At 37.8% G+C, this 17,875-nt stretch overlaps 1 protein-coding gene across 4 annotated transcripts in view; it reads right to left on the bottom strand.

Annotated features, from left to right (window-relative positions):
• Positions 1 to 17,875, bottom strand: part of Osbpl1a (oxysterol binding protein like 1A) — a 206,631-nt gene that overhangs the window by 21,334 nt on the left and 167,422 nt on the right. For all 4 annotated transcript variants that reach the window (XM_076837292.2, XM_076837290.2, XM_076837293.2 and 1 more), the window contains one exon: positions 12,576 to 12,651. In XM_076837292.2, coding sequence (XP_076693407.1) covers positions 12,576 to 12,651 — 76 coding nt within the window. The remainder of the gene's footprint in view (positions 1 to 12,575; positions 12,652 to 17,875) is intronic.

The raw sequence follows: 17,875 nt of genomic DNA, 5'->3' as shown, positions 1-17,875 counted from the left end.
TGCTTGGTATTCTCTGGAATATTTTGATGATCTTCCCAAACTTCCACCTACCACTATTTGCCCTTCCTTGGGGAATCAGGTCTCTCAGGAAGCATGCTGGCCAAATTCACTTGGTCACGTGAGCAGTCTTGAGGTACAGTCCAGGCTGAATGCCACCTGACTCAGCTTTGACTTCCCCCATTAACATGCCCACATTCTTAATGATCTACACAAAAATGTGACCTTCACAAAACTGTAACCAACTGCATTCAAAGAAAGTAAGCTCATTTGTTAAGATAAAATACTGTAGAAAACAGTTAGCCAGGTAACCTAATTAAAAGAACTGGTAGATTTATTGCTGTGTTACTAGGGAGATGAAGGAGAACAGGAATTTAGAAGGAGAAAAAGAAGGTTCAACTATATATATATATACCCTAAGATCTCATTAAACCCAGATATTTGCTGTTGGGGACAAATCAAGAAAACTAGGATCACCAAGGCTTGCTTAACTGAAATGGCACAGGCTTTTTCTCGTCTACTGAAAAATTATCTATATTGCTCCCCCTTTTTCTAAAGAACACAGAGGAATATATAACTTGTAACATAAAACTTAATAATATAAAATAACACAAAATAGCTTCTTCATGTCCCTTTCCCACTTCTCTCCCCAGAGATACGACAACAGCAATAGTTTCCAATGCCCATGTATTTACATGCATTTACATATACATCTATGAGGGGGCAGAGGAGGAGGGAAGAGAGAGAGCTTTGTTTATTAAAACATAGCATCAGCTCTGTTTGGAGGGGAGTCTTATTCACATGGAAGGCATGCACAATGAGTCTACCAAGTTCTTGATTAACTGCTGGATGGTGCAATATTAAGACCACAAACCAAACTAGTTCTACTGCTGCCGTCATTTATTAATGGTGTGATTTGGGGCAGGATCATCCCTGTGCCAGTTTCTTCATCAATAACATGGTACTAATATAATAGCATCTTCCAGAAAGCATCACTATAAGACTAGTGTTTGGGGGCTGGGGATGTGGCTCAAGCGGTAGCGTGCTCGCCTGGCATGCGTGCAGCCCAGGTTTGATCCTCAGCACCACATACAAACAAAGATGTTGTGTCCGCCGAAAAACTAAAAATAAATAATAAATAAATAAATAAATAAAGACTAGTGTTTGCAAAGCACTTAGACCACTACTGGGCACACTAGTAAATGCTGTGATTGTTAAATTTAAAACAGTCTATATATTTTTCAAAACATAGGGGCTTGGGTTGTGGCTCAGTGGTAGAGTGTTCGCCTAGCATGAGTGAGGCCCTGGGTTCAATCCTCAGCACCACATAAAAACAAATAAAATAAAGGTATTGTGTCCACCTACAACTAAAAAATCAATATTAAAAAAATTATAGGTAGATATGGCTTTAAAGCAGATTTCTCTTTAGTGGAATTTCTAGGTCAAAGACATGCTCACTTAGATTTTTTAGATACTATCAAGCTAAATGTGTTCCATATTAGCTTTGCCAATTTATACTACTACTGTGTATATGTGCATAAAATACTGGGGGGATTGACCTCAAAGACTCATGAATCCTAGGCAAGTGCTCTAAAACTGTGTTACATCTTTAGCCCAAGTCAGAACTTCCTTTGATATCAAAGATAAAGACATTAAAAGAGATATACTACTTCCAGTCTGTTCAATCATGTTGTTATTAAACAAATATTTAATTGAACACCTACTATTTGCCAGGCACTGGATTATAAACCCCACCATATTCATTCCTGGTCTGGAATGCCCTTCTCGCTTCCCTTAATTCCTCTATAACCCAGCCAGATTTCCAGGCCCAGTTCAAATCTTTCTTCTTCAAGTACTCATTGATTTCCTAGTCCTTCCACTTCCTGGAGTAGCAGAATCTATTGCTCACAACCTAGCATTTGATCATATGTTAGACTGTATTACCTACTGATATGTCATGGGTACTATCCAGCTTATCTAGCTAACTGTAAAGTAATACAATTCCAGAAGAAAGGGGTGGTATCTTATGTCTTGCCAATCCTTATCACCTTAAGGAGAGAGTACACGCTGTTGGTGCACCTGGCCCAGATGCACATTTATATACCCAATGCTCACCATACCTATTTCTTTCAGGCAGTTACCACACACCTTGGTGCCTCCCCTGGTGCTTTCTTTGGACTACAAGCTCCCTGAAGACAAAAACAGTCTGTTTACCGATGCACAAATTCTTACAAAATATTTTCTTAGTTGTTGATGAACTTTTATTTTTATCATTTATTTATATGCGATGCTGAGAATTGAACCCAGTGCCTCACACACACGAGGCAAGTGCTCTACCACTGAGCCATAATCCCAGCCCTGATGTACAAATTTCTTTTTATTTTTTTTTAAGTTGTAGTTGGACACAATGTCTTTATTTTTTTTTTTTATGTGATGCTGATAATCAAATCCAGCACCTCGCATATACTAGGTGAGTGTTCTATTGCTGAGCCACAACCCCAGCCCTGATGAACAATTTTAACATGGTGAAATTCTAAGTTAAAGAAGTAGGTTATTTGGGGATGCTATTTAGCACTAACATGAAATGAACTATCAAGTCATGAAAAGACCTTGAAGAAACTTAAAGGCTATACACTCCATGGTTCCAGCTATATGACATTCTGGAAAAGGCAAAACTGAAAACAGTGAAAAAAAAATCAGTGGTTACTGTTATAGGGCTGGAGGAATAAACAGGTGAAGCACAGAGGATTTTAAGATAGTGAAAATACTATATGATATTACAATGTTGGACACAAATCATTATATGAACATATACCATATCAAGAGTGAATCTTAAACTATGGATTTTAGCCACATATGGTGGCACACACCTGCAATCCCAGCAACTCAGGAGGCTGAGACAGGAGGATTACAAGTTCAATATCAGCCTCAGTAACTTAGCAAGACCCTGTCTCAAAATAAAAAATAAAGACTACAGATGTGGCTCAGTGGTTTATCACCTCTGGGTTCAATCCCCAGAACAAATACAAAAATTTTTTGATCAATACTACTTGAGGAAATATCTAATTCTACTATAGAAAATATCATACAATCACTGTCACATATGATAAGAGTGTACAACTCAAATATAAAAGCATTTTAGACTTAGGTTTTTGTAAATTATTTACACTTTAAAATTTGTTATGATTTAAATTTTCATTCTAAACAAACTTTCAAACCTGAAAAACATCGGCTATATAGAATATGTTCAAAAAGCAACATATTCTAATTTTGATAAATACATGTTTATAGATATAGAAACATATACCAGAAGACTGCAGCACTAAGACATTAATAATGGTTTTCTTAGGGTTTGGTAGTATAGGGAATCTATATTATTCTGTATTTTTTAAATCTTCTAAAATTAACACGGACTGCATTTCTAATCAAGGGTAAAGCAAGAGATGTTATTGTAAAACCTAACCATTTCAGAATCCAAAAGGAAAAGGATTGAGAAGCTAACAACCTCAATCCCCAGAAGCTGGTCCACCCTACAACATATGCGTAGCACCAACAAGAGAAGATCTAGGGAGTAAGTGGTGTGATGTGAAAAAGGGAACAGCAAAACACACTCAGGTTAGCCTGCTCCTAAAGTTCAGATATAGAAAAGCACTGTGGTTGATAGAATGGGCTCTGATCAGAAAGTAGAATGGTGACTGTCAGGAGCTGGGAAGGGGAACAGGGTGTTGGTGTTAATGGGCACAGTTTTGGTTTAGTTTTGTTGCTTTTAGTTCTGTGGGTGGCTGACAGTGATGGTCACACAATAATTTAAAGTGGCATTAAGTGCAATTACAAACAGTTAAGATGGTAAGTTTTATGTTACATATATTTTATTATAATTGAAAAACAATGGGGGAAAAATGGGCTCTGATATCAAACTCCCCACATTCAAATCCAAGTTCTGTTACCTACTTGCTAGTGGCCTAGAGCAAGACCCCAGCCTTTCCCCAAACTGGGGATAAATTTATTACACACCTCCTGGGGCATATAAAGATTACATAAACTCATATAAAACACCTAGAAGAGTGGCAGGCATATGTTAAATATGCAATAAATGCTATTTTCATTAGCTATCATACACAATCCCCACAACCTTAGGATTACATGGAGCAGGGAGGTGTCAAAGGCTGGGATGCTTCGCCCCATCCCTGAGCTAACAGAGCTATAGGGAAGCTACTTAGGACAGCAGCATGATTATGGATTCTGAGCCTAAAAGTGGAGAAGATGAGGTCAAGGGTGAATGTTCTACATGTCAGCCAGGAGGGATCTATCCTCCAACACAGCAGGGGTGGGTGACTGGATCCTGGTGGCAGCTGTCCCTTGACCAGAATACGATAGCAACCATGTCATTTCCAGCTCACCTCTTCCTGTGTTCTACATTTCACTTTGTTGAGAACAAGATATATATCTTGAAAGAATTTAAAGGATTTATTTACTGAAGGAATAAATAGTAATTTTACCTGTAAGACTTCTTTTTTTTCTTCTGAGAAACACTATAAGTACTAGAAAATACTCACTAAGGAAATAAGAGATGTGCTAGGGTGGTTTTGGTACTAAAGCCCTTTCCTGGTTATGGTGGATCAGATAGGACAGGAATTGCTTCCAGCAGAGAGGTTTGCTTGCTTTTCTCAGGAATCCTGACCTAGGGACTTCATCTTTCAATTCAGAAGCAATGCTGCATTTGCTGCCATTTCTTCACCTGTATCTTCACAGGAAAACAAAAAACATGGAACGGAATGAGAAAGGTCTAGTAGCCATTGGCTGCTCAACACTAGTTGGCCAGGCCTTACATGAGTTACAAGTAAATGGTCAAAAATCCAGTGTGTTGCTGGGGGTGGAGATAAATACAGAGCACTTACTCTAGCATGTACACAGCCCTGGGTTCTATCTTTAGCATAATGAGGAAAAACAAAATAAGGGCTGGGGCTGGGGCTCAGTGGTAGAGCACTCACCTGGCACGTGTGAAGCACTGAGTTCAATCCTCAGCACCACATAAAAATAAAATAGTGTGTCCACTTAAAACTAAAAAATAAATATTTAAAAAAAGAAAGAAAAGAAAAAGAATATGGTGTGAACTCTGGAGACCAAGGCATAAGGAACAAGGGTTCGTCATCAATTCAATGTTCAATGGGTAGATTTGTTCTTTAGTCATCTAAAAGCTCCTAAAAGTCAGACATGGTGATACATGTGTATGATCCCAGCTATTTAGGAGGCTGTGACAGGAGGATCACAAGTTCAAAGCCAGCCTCAGCAAATTCAGGAGATGCTATCTCAAAAAATACAAAGAACTGGGGATGCAGCTCAGTGGCAAAGCACGTCTGGGTTCAATTTCAAGTACCAATAAAATAAAATAATTAAATAAAACAAAAGCTTCAAAAATTCTAAAAATTCTTTGAATAAAAATTTTAACACAGAATGATTTAAATACCATTTTGATTTATTTTAGTAAACCAGAATATAAGCATTTAATGAAACAAATGCAAAAACTGAGCGAAATAACAGAGGGAAAGGAGGCTGGAGAAAATAGACATAAAAATCCAGCTCATCATAAAAACAACCACAACCTCTTAGTCTAACATGCTATCTTAAAGCACTACAACTGACTTGCCACTGTACTGATTCCATAATCTGTAAATATTTGTGAACAATCTTATAATTATTTTAATTGACAAAATTTAAAGATCTATAAGTAGATAATGAAAAATTTTGTGACAAAAAGTACATTTGACGGCTGGAGGTGGTGGCACACACCTGTCATCCCAGTGTCTCAGGAGGCTGAGGCAGGAGGATCCCAAGTAAAATAAAAAGAGTTGTGGATGTAGCTCAGTCACAAAGCAATCCCTGGGTTCAATCCTCAGTACCGTCCCCCTCCAAATAAAAGTACATTTCCCTTCCCTCTTAGACCACTTCAAATTCATAGAAACACAACTGCTATGTTGATGCCAATGAAATACGGTTGCATTCCCTAGATATTTCATACAACTAATTGGCATGTGTGTATATTCCAGTAATAGGTAAAGAAAGAACATACTTATTATGAAGGTCAAGCTTCAGGAAGAAACATTAGCTAGAATACTTTTATCACTGAGAGCTTCAGTCAGCTGGAAAAATTAAATATTTATGCCAAGCAATTCTACCTTGTGACCCAGCTAAAAGCAAAGTTTAAATTTATCCATGCAAATTAATAGCAACCAATGATGAAACTGAAGAAACTCCTAATTGCAACTGCTCATCAGCTGACAAACTGAAGAAAAACAGAGAGGGAAGGCTGCTTCAGCACTATAAAAATGACCTGAAAACAAGGCCAAATTTGAGTTCAACTGAAATGGAAGATATTTCCTACATGTAAAGTCTACCATTTTAACCTTCAAATGTGCAAATACGTAAGACCTATGCTTTGAAGACAAAGTGAATTCAGGTGTTAGGGTGAGTCTGTCTGCTCTGTGGCCCAGGCAGTAGCTGGTGGGCAGGGTGCTCACCCAGGGCTGAGACCCAAGCACTCGTGGACTCCTCACTCACTCATAGTCAGGTACTGGCAGCAGTCTTGGCTGTTCCTTGGAAGGCACTGTGCCTTCTTTGAGATGAAGGTGGTACTGGCTCTTTCCTTCACAACACTGCCTCCCATAGCTGCAGAGACAGTAAAAATTCACTCTCCTTACATTTAAGGGCCTTGGAGGGTCAACTGTCTCTTTCCCATGCAGGGTGGGGAGGGGGGCTGTTGAATAGCAAAGATGTCTAGCATCCAGTAGTTGATGATTGGGTGAGAGGTTCCTGGCATCTGAATACTGATTATACCCCAAACAATCACACTAAGACATTGCAAGGCACTCCAGGTATGCAGTTTGAATAAAGCCTGATGCGCTAATGTCTTCTGCTGCTGTTCACACCAGTACTTCTCTTCTCAGCTCTTCCAGAATAGTCCAGTAGGGACATGAGAGGTGAGTAGAAGACATGCCACAGAAACAAAGACACTATAGGACAGGAAAGGGGCATGTGTAATTCATACCTTGATGCAATCAGTAGAAAAACAGGGAAGAAAGGCTTGTGCATGAATGAACACACACACACACACACACACACACACACACACACACATACACATGCAAGCACGAGGCAAAAGGTAACAAACATAAAGCTATTCCTTCCCTATCCTTCCTGTCTATCAGCTGCATGTCAGAGCTAGGAGGTGGTGTGAATCCTCCCGCTGGAGGCACTGAACCTAAGGCTGGACATCTGCTAGACAGGAATGTGGAAGGACAAGGGAAGCCCTGGTAGAAGCTGGATCAGTCTTCCTGTGGCATTTGTGGTTTTATGGAAATCCACTTCCAGACACTCAATCCGACATGCACACTTTCCTAAATGCTGGCTGGTTTAGGACTTCGCCTGCACCCATGTTCCATGCTGAGCCTTGTGGTCCACTGTTACTTAAAAAAAGGAAAAGACACACCTGCTATCATACTGAATTATAGAAAAGTAATTTTTCTATGAAGTGCAAAAGCCTCCAAAGCACCAAATGAAGAGAGGTATAGAAGCATAGTACTATGTGAGTGGAGCATCTTTTACACAAGGCACTTTGATTACATTGGAGAGCCACAGTCTCCTCATTTCAATTAAGGGAAAGAACATTATAAACAGGTTTTTTATGGCCAGTGTGCCCTGCTTTAGGATATTCTAATTTTAGATGACGATAGAGTAGTGTGGTGATGATGCCAAATTTCAACTACCTTGCTTCTTCCATCCTGTTTCTCAAGTCAGTATTTATAACACACCAGACTTGGCCCAAGCTTCAATCTTATCTTGTGCTATATCTATCTAGAGTCAGAATTCAAGAATGGGGCAGTTGTCATAGTGACATACACTAATATGTTTATTTAAATCTAAAAATAGCATCACACCTGTCTGACAGGCACTCTCAGCTGATGGCACTTCTGGGTATGAAGCCTGGGCCTGTGGTTATATGGCGGACATTCTGCATCAAGTGGATAAGCTAGATTCACAGCTTTAAAGGGAATATTGTACAGTTCGTGGTGTGATAAAAGCATTTCATCAAAAAATATTATATTGGCAAAGGTGTACTCAGCAAAAAATATATATATTTCAATTTTCTCAAACCCTTCTTAATACTGCAAGGTATGAATAACTGAAAGGAAATAGCAACAGTCAAGATCTGAGAACCCTGGTAGAGCTTCTCTGGTACATGTCCCATGAAGTCCCCAAATGTAATGGAAGGGAACAAAACCTTCTCCATGTTAGGGTTTTCCAAAAAAATTTCTTAACACAATGAAGTCTAATTGAGTTGTTAGCTTAAGAATCATAAAAAATTATTTTTTACAACAATCTGATTTTGAGCATACAGATGGGAAGGGGTCAAAGAACTGAGTGACACTGCTAAATATTAAAAAAAAAAAACACAGAACTCCTACTCCCATCTGTCTATTAATGTGAGCAAGGTTTTTCAATTCTTACATCGATTAAGAAAGCAAGAACATAATTATTACTGAAAACCCTGTTTCATTCTAGCAGGAAGTATAGGGCATCTCATATCTAAACATAACAGAAAAAAACCCAACTTTTTACTAATACATAAATAGCATTTTACCTTTTTTAAAAATATTTTTTAGTTGTAGATGGACACGATGTATAATTTATTTTTATGTGGTGCTGAGGAACAAACCCAGTGCCTCATGCATGTGAGGCCAGTGCTCTACCACTGAGTTAAAACCCCAGCCCCAGCATTTTACCCTTTATGTTAGTTAATATTTTCATGAATTTGTGTTTGCAGTCTTGATCACTCATATTATAAAATTTATAAGAACAATGATGCAAAGAATCTTTTAGTACTAAAAAGTCTTATGGTCAAAGATACAGATTTATGAATCTTAACTTTTATACTTATTTTTGTGATAGTAGTCAATAAAAAACCCTTCAGAAATATAAAAATGAAATTAGGATAATATTCTATGGGAAATAAGGAATGGAAATATGAGTTACAGGGGAAAACAGAACAATAACTTTCCACCTATTAAAAAACAGCTTGCTCAAGTGTTTCCTCAATAGAACTATGGTAGCAATCAAATCTCTGTTGTTATCTGGAGTCCACTGGATACTTCAAAAGAGTGTTACAACACTTTTATTGTAAAAAGTCAGTATTCAGTATATAGCTGACCTCTTCTCTTCTCTTAAAATAATTAGGCACTAAGCTTCTATTAACAAACACAAGGCTGGTACTGGCAAATCCCTGGGTGTGAGCGCCTACTCAAATTTTGCACCTAGATTCTGGTACTGGTTTCCACATAACCTAATCTCTAGATCAACCCTGCAGAGAAAGCACTAGAGCAAAGGATGGAGAGAAGAAAAAAAATAAGTGAAACACTATAACTGGGCTTTGGGATTAAGAAGTCTTTCAGAAAAAGGACAATGGAAGTAAGAAAATAAAGAACAAAGGCTTATAACAATCAGCCAACATCAGTATTAGTATGATGTTGGGAATTTGTTTAGACGCTTTAACCACAAGGAGATTTAGGGTTGAATTCCAGTTATGTAAAGTATTTATTTCCTGGAGTATAATCCAACAGGTTGGTAACATAATCCCATCCAAAACATATTAGAAGAAGAAAAGAAGTATGCCATCAGTTTGGGAAACCTGAGTCTCTAAGTGCTTTTTGGAAACAAGTAAAGCAAAATGTGCAAGTATGCGGAAGTGGAAGGAGAGATGGTGAGCCTTGCTGGAGAATGCCATGGGCTCTGGTGGACAAATGCCTGAAGAAGAAACAATGACCTCCTCCCCTTCCTGAGACAAAATTAGACCTACACCATACCTGGCAGAGAAACACCTATTGTGAGTTTTAAAAGTCATGTATTTTAAATGACACTACAACATCAAACTATATCATCATACCATAAACAGGGTACTGTTTTAGAAACTGGGATGAAACCCCAATTCAATGCTGCATAGTGGGGCTGCTGGTGAGGGATGCTCTGACTGTGCTGCTGACAGTGATGGCATAAGCAGAGAAGGTTCAAAATAACATTTCCTGATCTCTTGCTAAATTAAATAACTGGGTCGATAAGCTAAGGAAATAGAGATTACTGCTGAAGGGTATGTATGTATGACTTCTGTAACAGAGACTGACCCCACAAAATGACCTGAAATGAAGTATTTGGATTATTAACTGTAATGGAATCATGAATATGAAATCGAGGATTTTTTCTTTCTTTTTTATTTATTTCTTACATAGATGACAACAGTGGAGTGCATTACATTCATAATTATCCATTCACAGCACAATTTTTTGTATTAATGTTTTCTCCGATATAAGGGGAGTGATTCAAAGAGGATTTTTTTAAAAGTCTTCATTTTAAGTGTATTATAACCTATGGATACTACTATTTTCAAAATTATGACCTATTTTCTTTGGGGGTGGAAACAGGAAGATATCAGAAGAATTTGATACCAAAAGTTAACTTTTTAAAATTTTGCTGTTGTGATAACATTTGTATTTCTATTCAAGATATCTCTTAAAAAATCTCTACTGCGGCCCAGCCCTTAGACCTTCTGATTCTTTCTGTTGCCTAGGAGAGAGGATCCTATGAAGGACAATGCCCAAAGAACACCACCTCCAAGTGCTGGGGTATTTCCTTTCAGTCAACATTAATAATCCTCTAGAATGTTGGTCTCTTATAAACCTCAGCAGAGAGCTGTTTCCAAAGATACTATTTCTCCGGAAGCTTTCTCCCCATGCTTTTAGTAAGTTCTATAGGTAGAGGTTTCAAAATATCCTGTGAAACCTTTTCAACTCAAACTGTTGTGTTCTTATTTGCTTTATTTTATTTATGATTCAGAACAAGTGTTTATTTGCACAGGTAGTTCTGAAGACAGCTATGCTCACCACTCTGCCACCAACACTTCCTTGCACAAATAGTTCTGTACCTAAAAACAAAAAGTATCTTTCAAAGAATGACAGGTATGTTCTAACATAACTGGAAAGTTCTTAAAAAAATGGCTAGTCCCAATTTAGAATGCTTGAAAAGGACATATATTAGACATATTGAGAAACACAGAAAACTGTATTTTTCACCATGGGCAAAAAGACTAAGCCACATTTGACATTTCTAGACACTCCTTTGACCAAATGGCCTTAGATGTGGTACAAATCTATAGGTAGTAAGAACAATTGTTTCTCAATTTAATGCTATTTAAATCGAGTAGAAAATATTATTTGAGGAAAGGATGAGTATTCATTTGTGAAAATGATTTTAATTTTAGGCACATACATATATACATAATTGCATGCTGCTTTGTAAAAGTAAATACATTTATTAAGGGTTTGAAAAATATTGACAACAATATATATTTTTTGTCTTGAAATTTTCAGTCCCAAAGTGACTAACATGTATAATTTACCTACGTATTTATCTATGTGTATTTGCTTTGTCCTACTGAAAAAGTACTTTTAGAGCCCAAGTCTTCTCTCAGCTGTAGTTAAGTGCCGATAGTTGAGAAATCATCCATTTCTCAATGCACCTTTAAGTTCAAATTATATTCTGGTTTCACACAGGAGGCAGCATCACCTAGGAAGGTACCCAACTGACCCATCGTCTCAAGGAAATGGTTCACCTGGGATCAAAGCCTTCATTATAGGTGTACAAAGTTTAAATTATTTTCCATTCAGGAGTTGGAAAACATTTGTTTAAAAGGAATATATCTGGAATTAGAGCTCCTTGGAAACAACCTTTGGAAGTCTCAGATGGCATCACCCTACTCAGAGAACAGAGGCCACTGAAAAACGCTGAAGGGGCATATCAGCACTTAAAAGATTTCAAGAATCAGAAGGTTCAGAAGTTGACTCTACTTCTCTGTGCAGGGAAAGTTCTGGGAGTAAATTCCAACGTTTAACAAGGTAATGTATAGAAGATTCCCTGGCATCTCAGGACCCACATTTTAAAATTCTCATCTTTCTGGGTAGTTACACTAAGAAGAAATAAGAGAATTTTACTCAGAATTCTAGCCTAAGAAGTGTTGACCACTACCTTAAAGAGAATCCAGGGAGTAATATAATGGGAAAAGTTGCCATTTCCCCATGTTCCCCCAAGATCAAACCCACCTGCACAGATAATGAAGCAAGAGACATATTCATGCCACACTTACAAATCCAAAGTACAAAAACTTACTTTGTGCACAGAAGTATAAGTGAAATCATACACTACAATGTGGTGGAAGATCTGTTCTTTGAACAAATTTCTGAATAAGTTTATGTGAACATAAAAATGTGTTGTGATGATAGGAAAAAAAGAGCTTTTTTCTTATTTTCTTGTAAAGAAATGTCACATTAAAGCCATATTAACTGGCATAAAGAGTAGTTCAAATTCCGTCAGGAAAACTGATCTTAAGACCTTCTGAGATTTTTGACTCTCACAGGTTTCTATAAACATTGCTGTGCGTTATTTTCATGCAAGCTGTTTAAGAGTCCCTTCCAAAGGATATGCAATCACACCTCTATCTGCTTAATGCCATATGATGGAACAGACAGCTAATTTACCATTCCAATACATTTTCTGAGGATGCTCCAGATACTGAAGTCGTTTCTGGAAAACATGGGAGAGGGCAAACTTGTTCTGAAAAAAGAAAAGAAAAACAAAGAGTTCATTTTAATGCCATTGACGTTGGAAAGGAAAACCTGTTGTCATTAATATGGGATGGAGGCACATATGAAAAGACACTTATAAAATGTGCATTGTCACACACAGGGCAAAACAGTCAATCTAGGGTTCTGCCTGTTCACTGCTATTCTGGCCCCTGAAAAGTTCTGCAGCAAATCAGCAGGCCCTCTGTCTTCATCGTAGCATGGACCCAGATTCTGTTCAGTCTTTCTCAATCCTTGGGATCCAGCAGTCTGAATCACCTCAGAGGGATACTATCCTTTATGCATTGGCACATCTAACACAGTTGTTATGATTCAAGAGCACACCTGCCATACTCGGATATTTAACAAATAATTGTACTCTAGCTTCCAAACAGTGTAAATAAAATACCATCACAGAACCTAAAGATTTTTATGAAATAAAATGGGAAAATGCCTTCGAAAATATGTAAGTAAAATGTTAAAGTAAAATTTAGGTCCCATATCATATATAGCACTTCCAGGACAATGACACTGAACAAAATTGAGCAACTCTGGACATATTGGAAAATCCTTTACTAAATAAACCTTGACAGAAAGAGGCACCCTTGAAGCTGCTGCAGAGGTTTGGAAGTAGCCAGAGGGATGGTGGCTATCAGCAGCAGAAGTTCTGTGGCTTTGTTAAACAGCACATCACAGTCCAGGCACGGCAGGCCTGGTGGTGGGCAGGGTGCTGAGTCTGTTTCCACAGATAAGCAGAGCAGCATCACAGGTCAGGAGGGCAAGAGATGCTCACACCAACTTTTTTAAACACTGAATAATTCATTCTTTTCCTAGTTATGGCAAGGGATGACAGTTTTCCTGTGGCCTCGAAAATATGTATGTGAAATATTAAAGACAATATTAAACAAAGATATGTACCTTCTAAAAGAACCTCTACGTTAAACATTAATTTGACTATAAAAGTTAATAAAATTTGAAATTTTAAAATACATAATATTATTTAAAACTCTCTAATGTAAAATTCTTTTGGTTTGTCAGGAACAAACGCTGCTCATTTGGCAGATCTGTCATCTAACCAATCTGCTGGATAAATGGCCACAGATGGTATTTAAATCACAGTCCCCATTTTCCAAGACTACTGATCTCTGTGATATGAACAAGGTTATCAGCAATACAGATCTCTGCCATTATCCACCATGTGCATGTAAAACACTATTCTGGAGATATATGTAAGCTAAATTTTCTATCTCCTGACTATGAAAAAAATTAGAAATGTAAAATATCTAGGAAGTTGTGAACCCAAAATAAGCATTGTGAAGACTGAATGAGGGCTATAATTCCCCCTATGAATGTTTACATTAAATGTGTCCTACTGCTCTGATTAAAGACAAGGACAGCAGAAAAGCAAGAAAAACAACAATATTCTGGAGGCATTTCAAGAAATGCCATTTCTCAGTTCAGAAATCACCACACCAAGAGTCCTACCTGGAAACATCCTCTATACTAATTTTTATGCACATAACTTTTTGTGGTATTTTATAAAAATTAAAATTATTCATTTATAAGTCAGACAATCTGAAACATTGTATACTTCTAGCACAAACAGAAGAGTAAAGAAAAGGGATTTCAAAGGGTAAGTGGTCATTATAAAATCCATGATATTTTCTCTGTAGTACATGCAGAGCCAAGTGCAAACCCTCACTCACATCCACACACGGTGTGCAATAAACAGGTCAGATGCAGCAAGAAAACAATGGCCTGGGAACAGGCATACCATACACAAGCTGTGGTTCAGACTTCCTGGTATTACCACAATCTAGGTCAATAGCCTCATGGGGCTACCAGGACAGGTACAATGGCAGACTGTCAAAGCACAGAATACCCAACATATCTCCAAGGGCAATTCAAACTGGAATCCAGATCCAGGTGCCATATCTAAAAGGAATCTTAATTCCCTCCACTCAGGAGAACTTATCAGAGGCTAAGCAAAGGTGTCTGGAAAACATCTCTTGTAAGAAATGGCAAATGAACCCAAAGAAACTGGAGGTCTGGGGAATATAGGTACAAAAGAGGTTCTGGGGTTATCAGAGGACAGGCCTGAGATGGCAGGAACAGTACCATTTCTGTAAACCCTCCACCAGAGTACTATGCAACTCTGCTTCATCCTCCACAGCACTGATCAACATGTGACATAGGTTTCTTGCTTATCTGTTGACTCCGTGGCCCCAAAAGGTATGTAAACTCCCAAGAACTCAAACATCCTTTACACATCATGTAGCCTTGTGCGGCCCAGCCTGCCGTGGACAACACCTAACTCAGAATAGGAATTTAAGTATTTGTTGAATAAGCTTTGGACTTTATGAAGCCAGTTGGCAGATGTTACCTCTTTCAAAAGAATTTGGTTTACGAGCAACCTAGGACTACTGGTGAAAGTTCATGTTAGTATAGCTGACGTAAAGACCTGTCTTGCAATTAACTCCAACAATGGGAGCCCAGAGATTTCACCTCTAGCAGAGTTTCAGGCAGAGACTGGAGGCTGGGCCTGAAAGGGCCCTTTTGCAGGGGGAGACTGTGCTGCTGGACAAGAGAGCCCCACAACAAAGTTCATCCAGGTCCAATATCAACTGTGCCAGAGTTGAAAAGCCTGCCAGAGAAACACGAAGGTGGTAGCCACATTAACCAAGTAAAAAGGAATACAATAAACTAATGTTTTATTTATCCCAATATAAATATTAGCATTTCAACATGTAATCAACATAAAAAGTATTAGTGAAATATTTTATTTTTCCATACTGTCTACAAAATTCACTGTATATTTTACATTTGGAGTGTACCTCAATTTAGCTAGTATTTTCAACATTTAAAGAGAAATCTATTCTCAACAGAACATAGTTGTATTTAATGGACTATTATATACTGCTTCATTATACAATTGAACTTATATCAATTAAAATGTGATATGGCAAAGGTTCAGTTTCTCATTCATAGTAGTCACATTTCAAGTGCTCAAAAGCCACAAATGGCTACTCTATTGGACAAACTGGTTCTCTAATTACTTCTGAAAACAAAAGGAATGTACTCTTTGAAGATTGTGGGGGAAGAAAAAAAAAACTTTTCAAGTATGAGCGCCTAAGTTAGATTGAAACAGTTTACAGCCTGAGCATCAAGAAAATGTAACATCTTCTGCAGTGTTATTTAAAGCAGCAGGGAGAAGAGAGTAACTTAAAAAAAAATAGGAAGATTACATTTTTAAAAAGTGATTGGCATTGAAAAGGATGTTTCCAGATTTTAAAATTCCATTCCCTCCACGAGAAAAAAGAAATGAAAAAGGAGAGAAGTTCCCAGTGACACTGGGTGGTGGTTTTAGTTCAGGCAGAAGTCAGCACAGAAGAGGCAGCAGTCAGAACATTCAGGCTGAGCGCACAGATTAGTGATTCTCTCCCGCTGAAGTTGATCTGAGGGTCATTATCCTACATTCTATGCTTCCTTTTTTCCCCTTCACACAGAGAGAAAGCACCCTGTACCAGGGACTGACAGTGCTATGCCTAGTTCTAGTTTGGACTATACAGATGACATTATGACTATCCACACAACAAGACAGTAACTGGTTTTAAATGAAAAGTCTCCTTGGAGTTGTTTTCTCACTCTGATGGAAAGGGCTCCATTTGATGTCCCACCATTATTTCTTTCTACCCACTGCTGTAGGCAGACTCCAAATCAAACCAAATCAATTTATGAAGTGTAACTAAAGAATGCTGGGGCTCAAATCCTCATTACAAAATATGTTAGGCACAGTCAGGAGAACACAGCCCTTCCCCCGAGTCTTTAAAGGAGACGTGGCAGAAACCATAGGAAAGGCTCCGCTGGACAGCTCTGCACATTCATGAAAACTGCACAGACTAGACCACTACACCTGCTGTACATCAGGCTCACTGCCTTTCTGTTCCATGGATTGCTAGGTTGTACCCACAACACTGCTTGCTCACCGAGGGCCTTAGAAAAACAGTAGATGAAACAAAGGCAAGCAAAATGAAGCTTGGGCTAAAATTGGGTGCCAAATGTGCCTTGCTGTTCAAGTTTGCCCACTAATTTTCATGAGGCACACCATGAGTTATTCTGGACCTTGGGTATGTAGATATGTAGATATCTATCTATCCAAATAAACGTCTTACACACATACACATATAAATAAAACATGTTTACACACACATATACATATATATGTACTGAACTGAAATAATCATTATATTTAGGTGTGTGTGTTTGAGGGAGTCTTTTTCATGGAGGACATAAACAAAACCTGTGGGATGGAAACTAGAGCCACAGCACACTCCTGCTGCTGCCTTGCTGCAGAACCTGGGGCAAATCTCCTAAGTCAAGGCTACGCAGCTAGACAACTGCCTATTTTGTTAAGAGAAATTTGTATATTATAAATATTTTGTTCACCACCTACTTTTTCCAAATCTAATATGATTCTATGTATAGTATCACCTATCTAGGAAGATTATTATCATTATATTTTATAAGTGAAACAAAGTAACAGCTATCTTTCAATATTGTCTTAATGGGCAAGAGAAAAACACTTCATCATTCATTAAATAGTCACTCCAAAAGAAAGCTAACTGTCTTAATTCACAAAGTTTGGTAATCTCATTCTTGAATTTTTTTAATGAATAAAAAAATTATATATCTAAACCAAAACATATACAACAAAAAAAGCATTCTTCTCAAGCACATACATAATCAAATGAGCAAAAATGTATGTGGCTATTTTTCAAATTACTAAATAATACATTATTATAAAACAAACGAAATACAAACGAATAAAGAGCAAATCTAGTCTTACTGCCTGCTCCAATACAAACAACATGGGGCTCTTTTCCACATTTTTCTCTCTGCACATGCAAGTATATATATTTTTATTGAAATATTACCCTATAGCTCACACTGCTTTTTCACTAAATAATATATCATGTATACCCCTTCAAGTTGATAGATACAAGTGTACACATCTTTCTTCCTTATGTCTTTAGGCGCATGTACATGTGCACACAAGTAATCTTACGTAAATAGCATATCATGAATGATGGGGTTTTTAAAAATTTTTGGTTTTGCAGGGATGAGGACCAAACTCAGGGCCTCACAAATGCTAGGCAAGTGTTCTTCCACTGAGTTACCCCCAGCCCCCTGGTATAATTTTTTTATGTAGTCTATAT

Source organism: Callospermophilus lateralis, chromosome 17 (genome assembly GCF_048772815.1).
Source record: "Callospermophilus lateralis isolate mCalLat2 chromosome 17, mCalLat2.hap1, whole genome shotgun sequence".
Taxonomy (NCBI): domain Eukaryota; kingdom Metazoa; phylum Chordata; class Mammalia; order Rodentia; family Sciuridae; genus Callospermophilus; species Callospermophilus lateralis.
The sequence above is the reverse complement of the archived record's forward strand: the minus strand, read 5'-3'. Positions and strand labels throughout refer to the sequence as shown.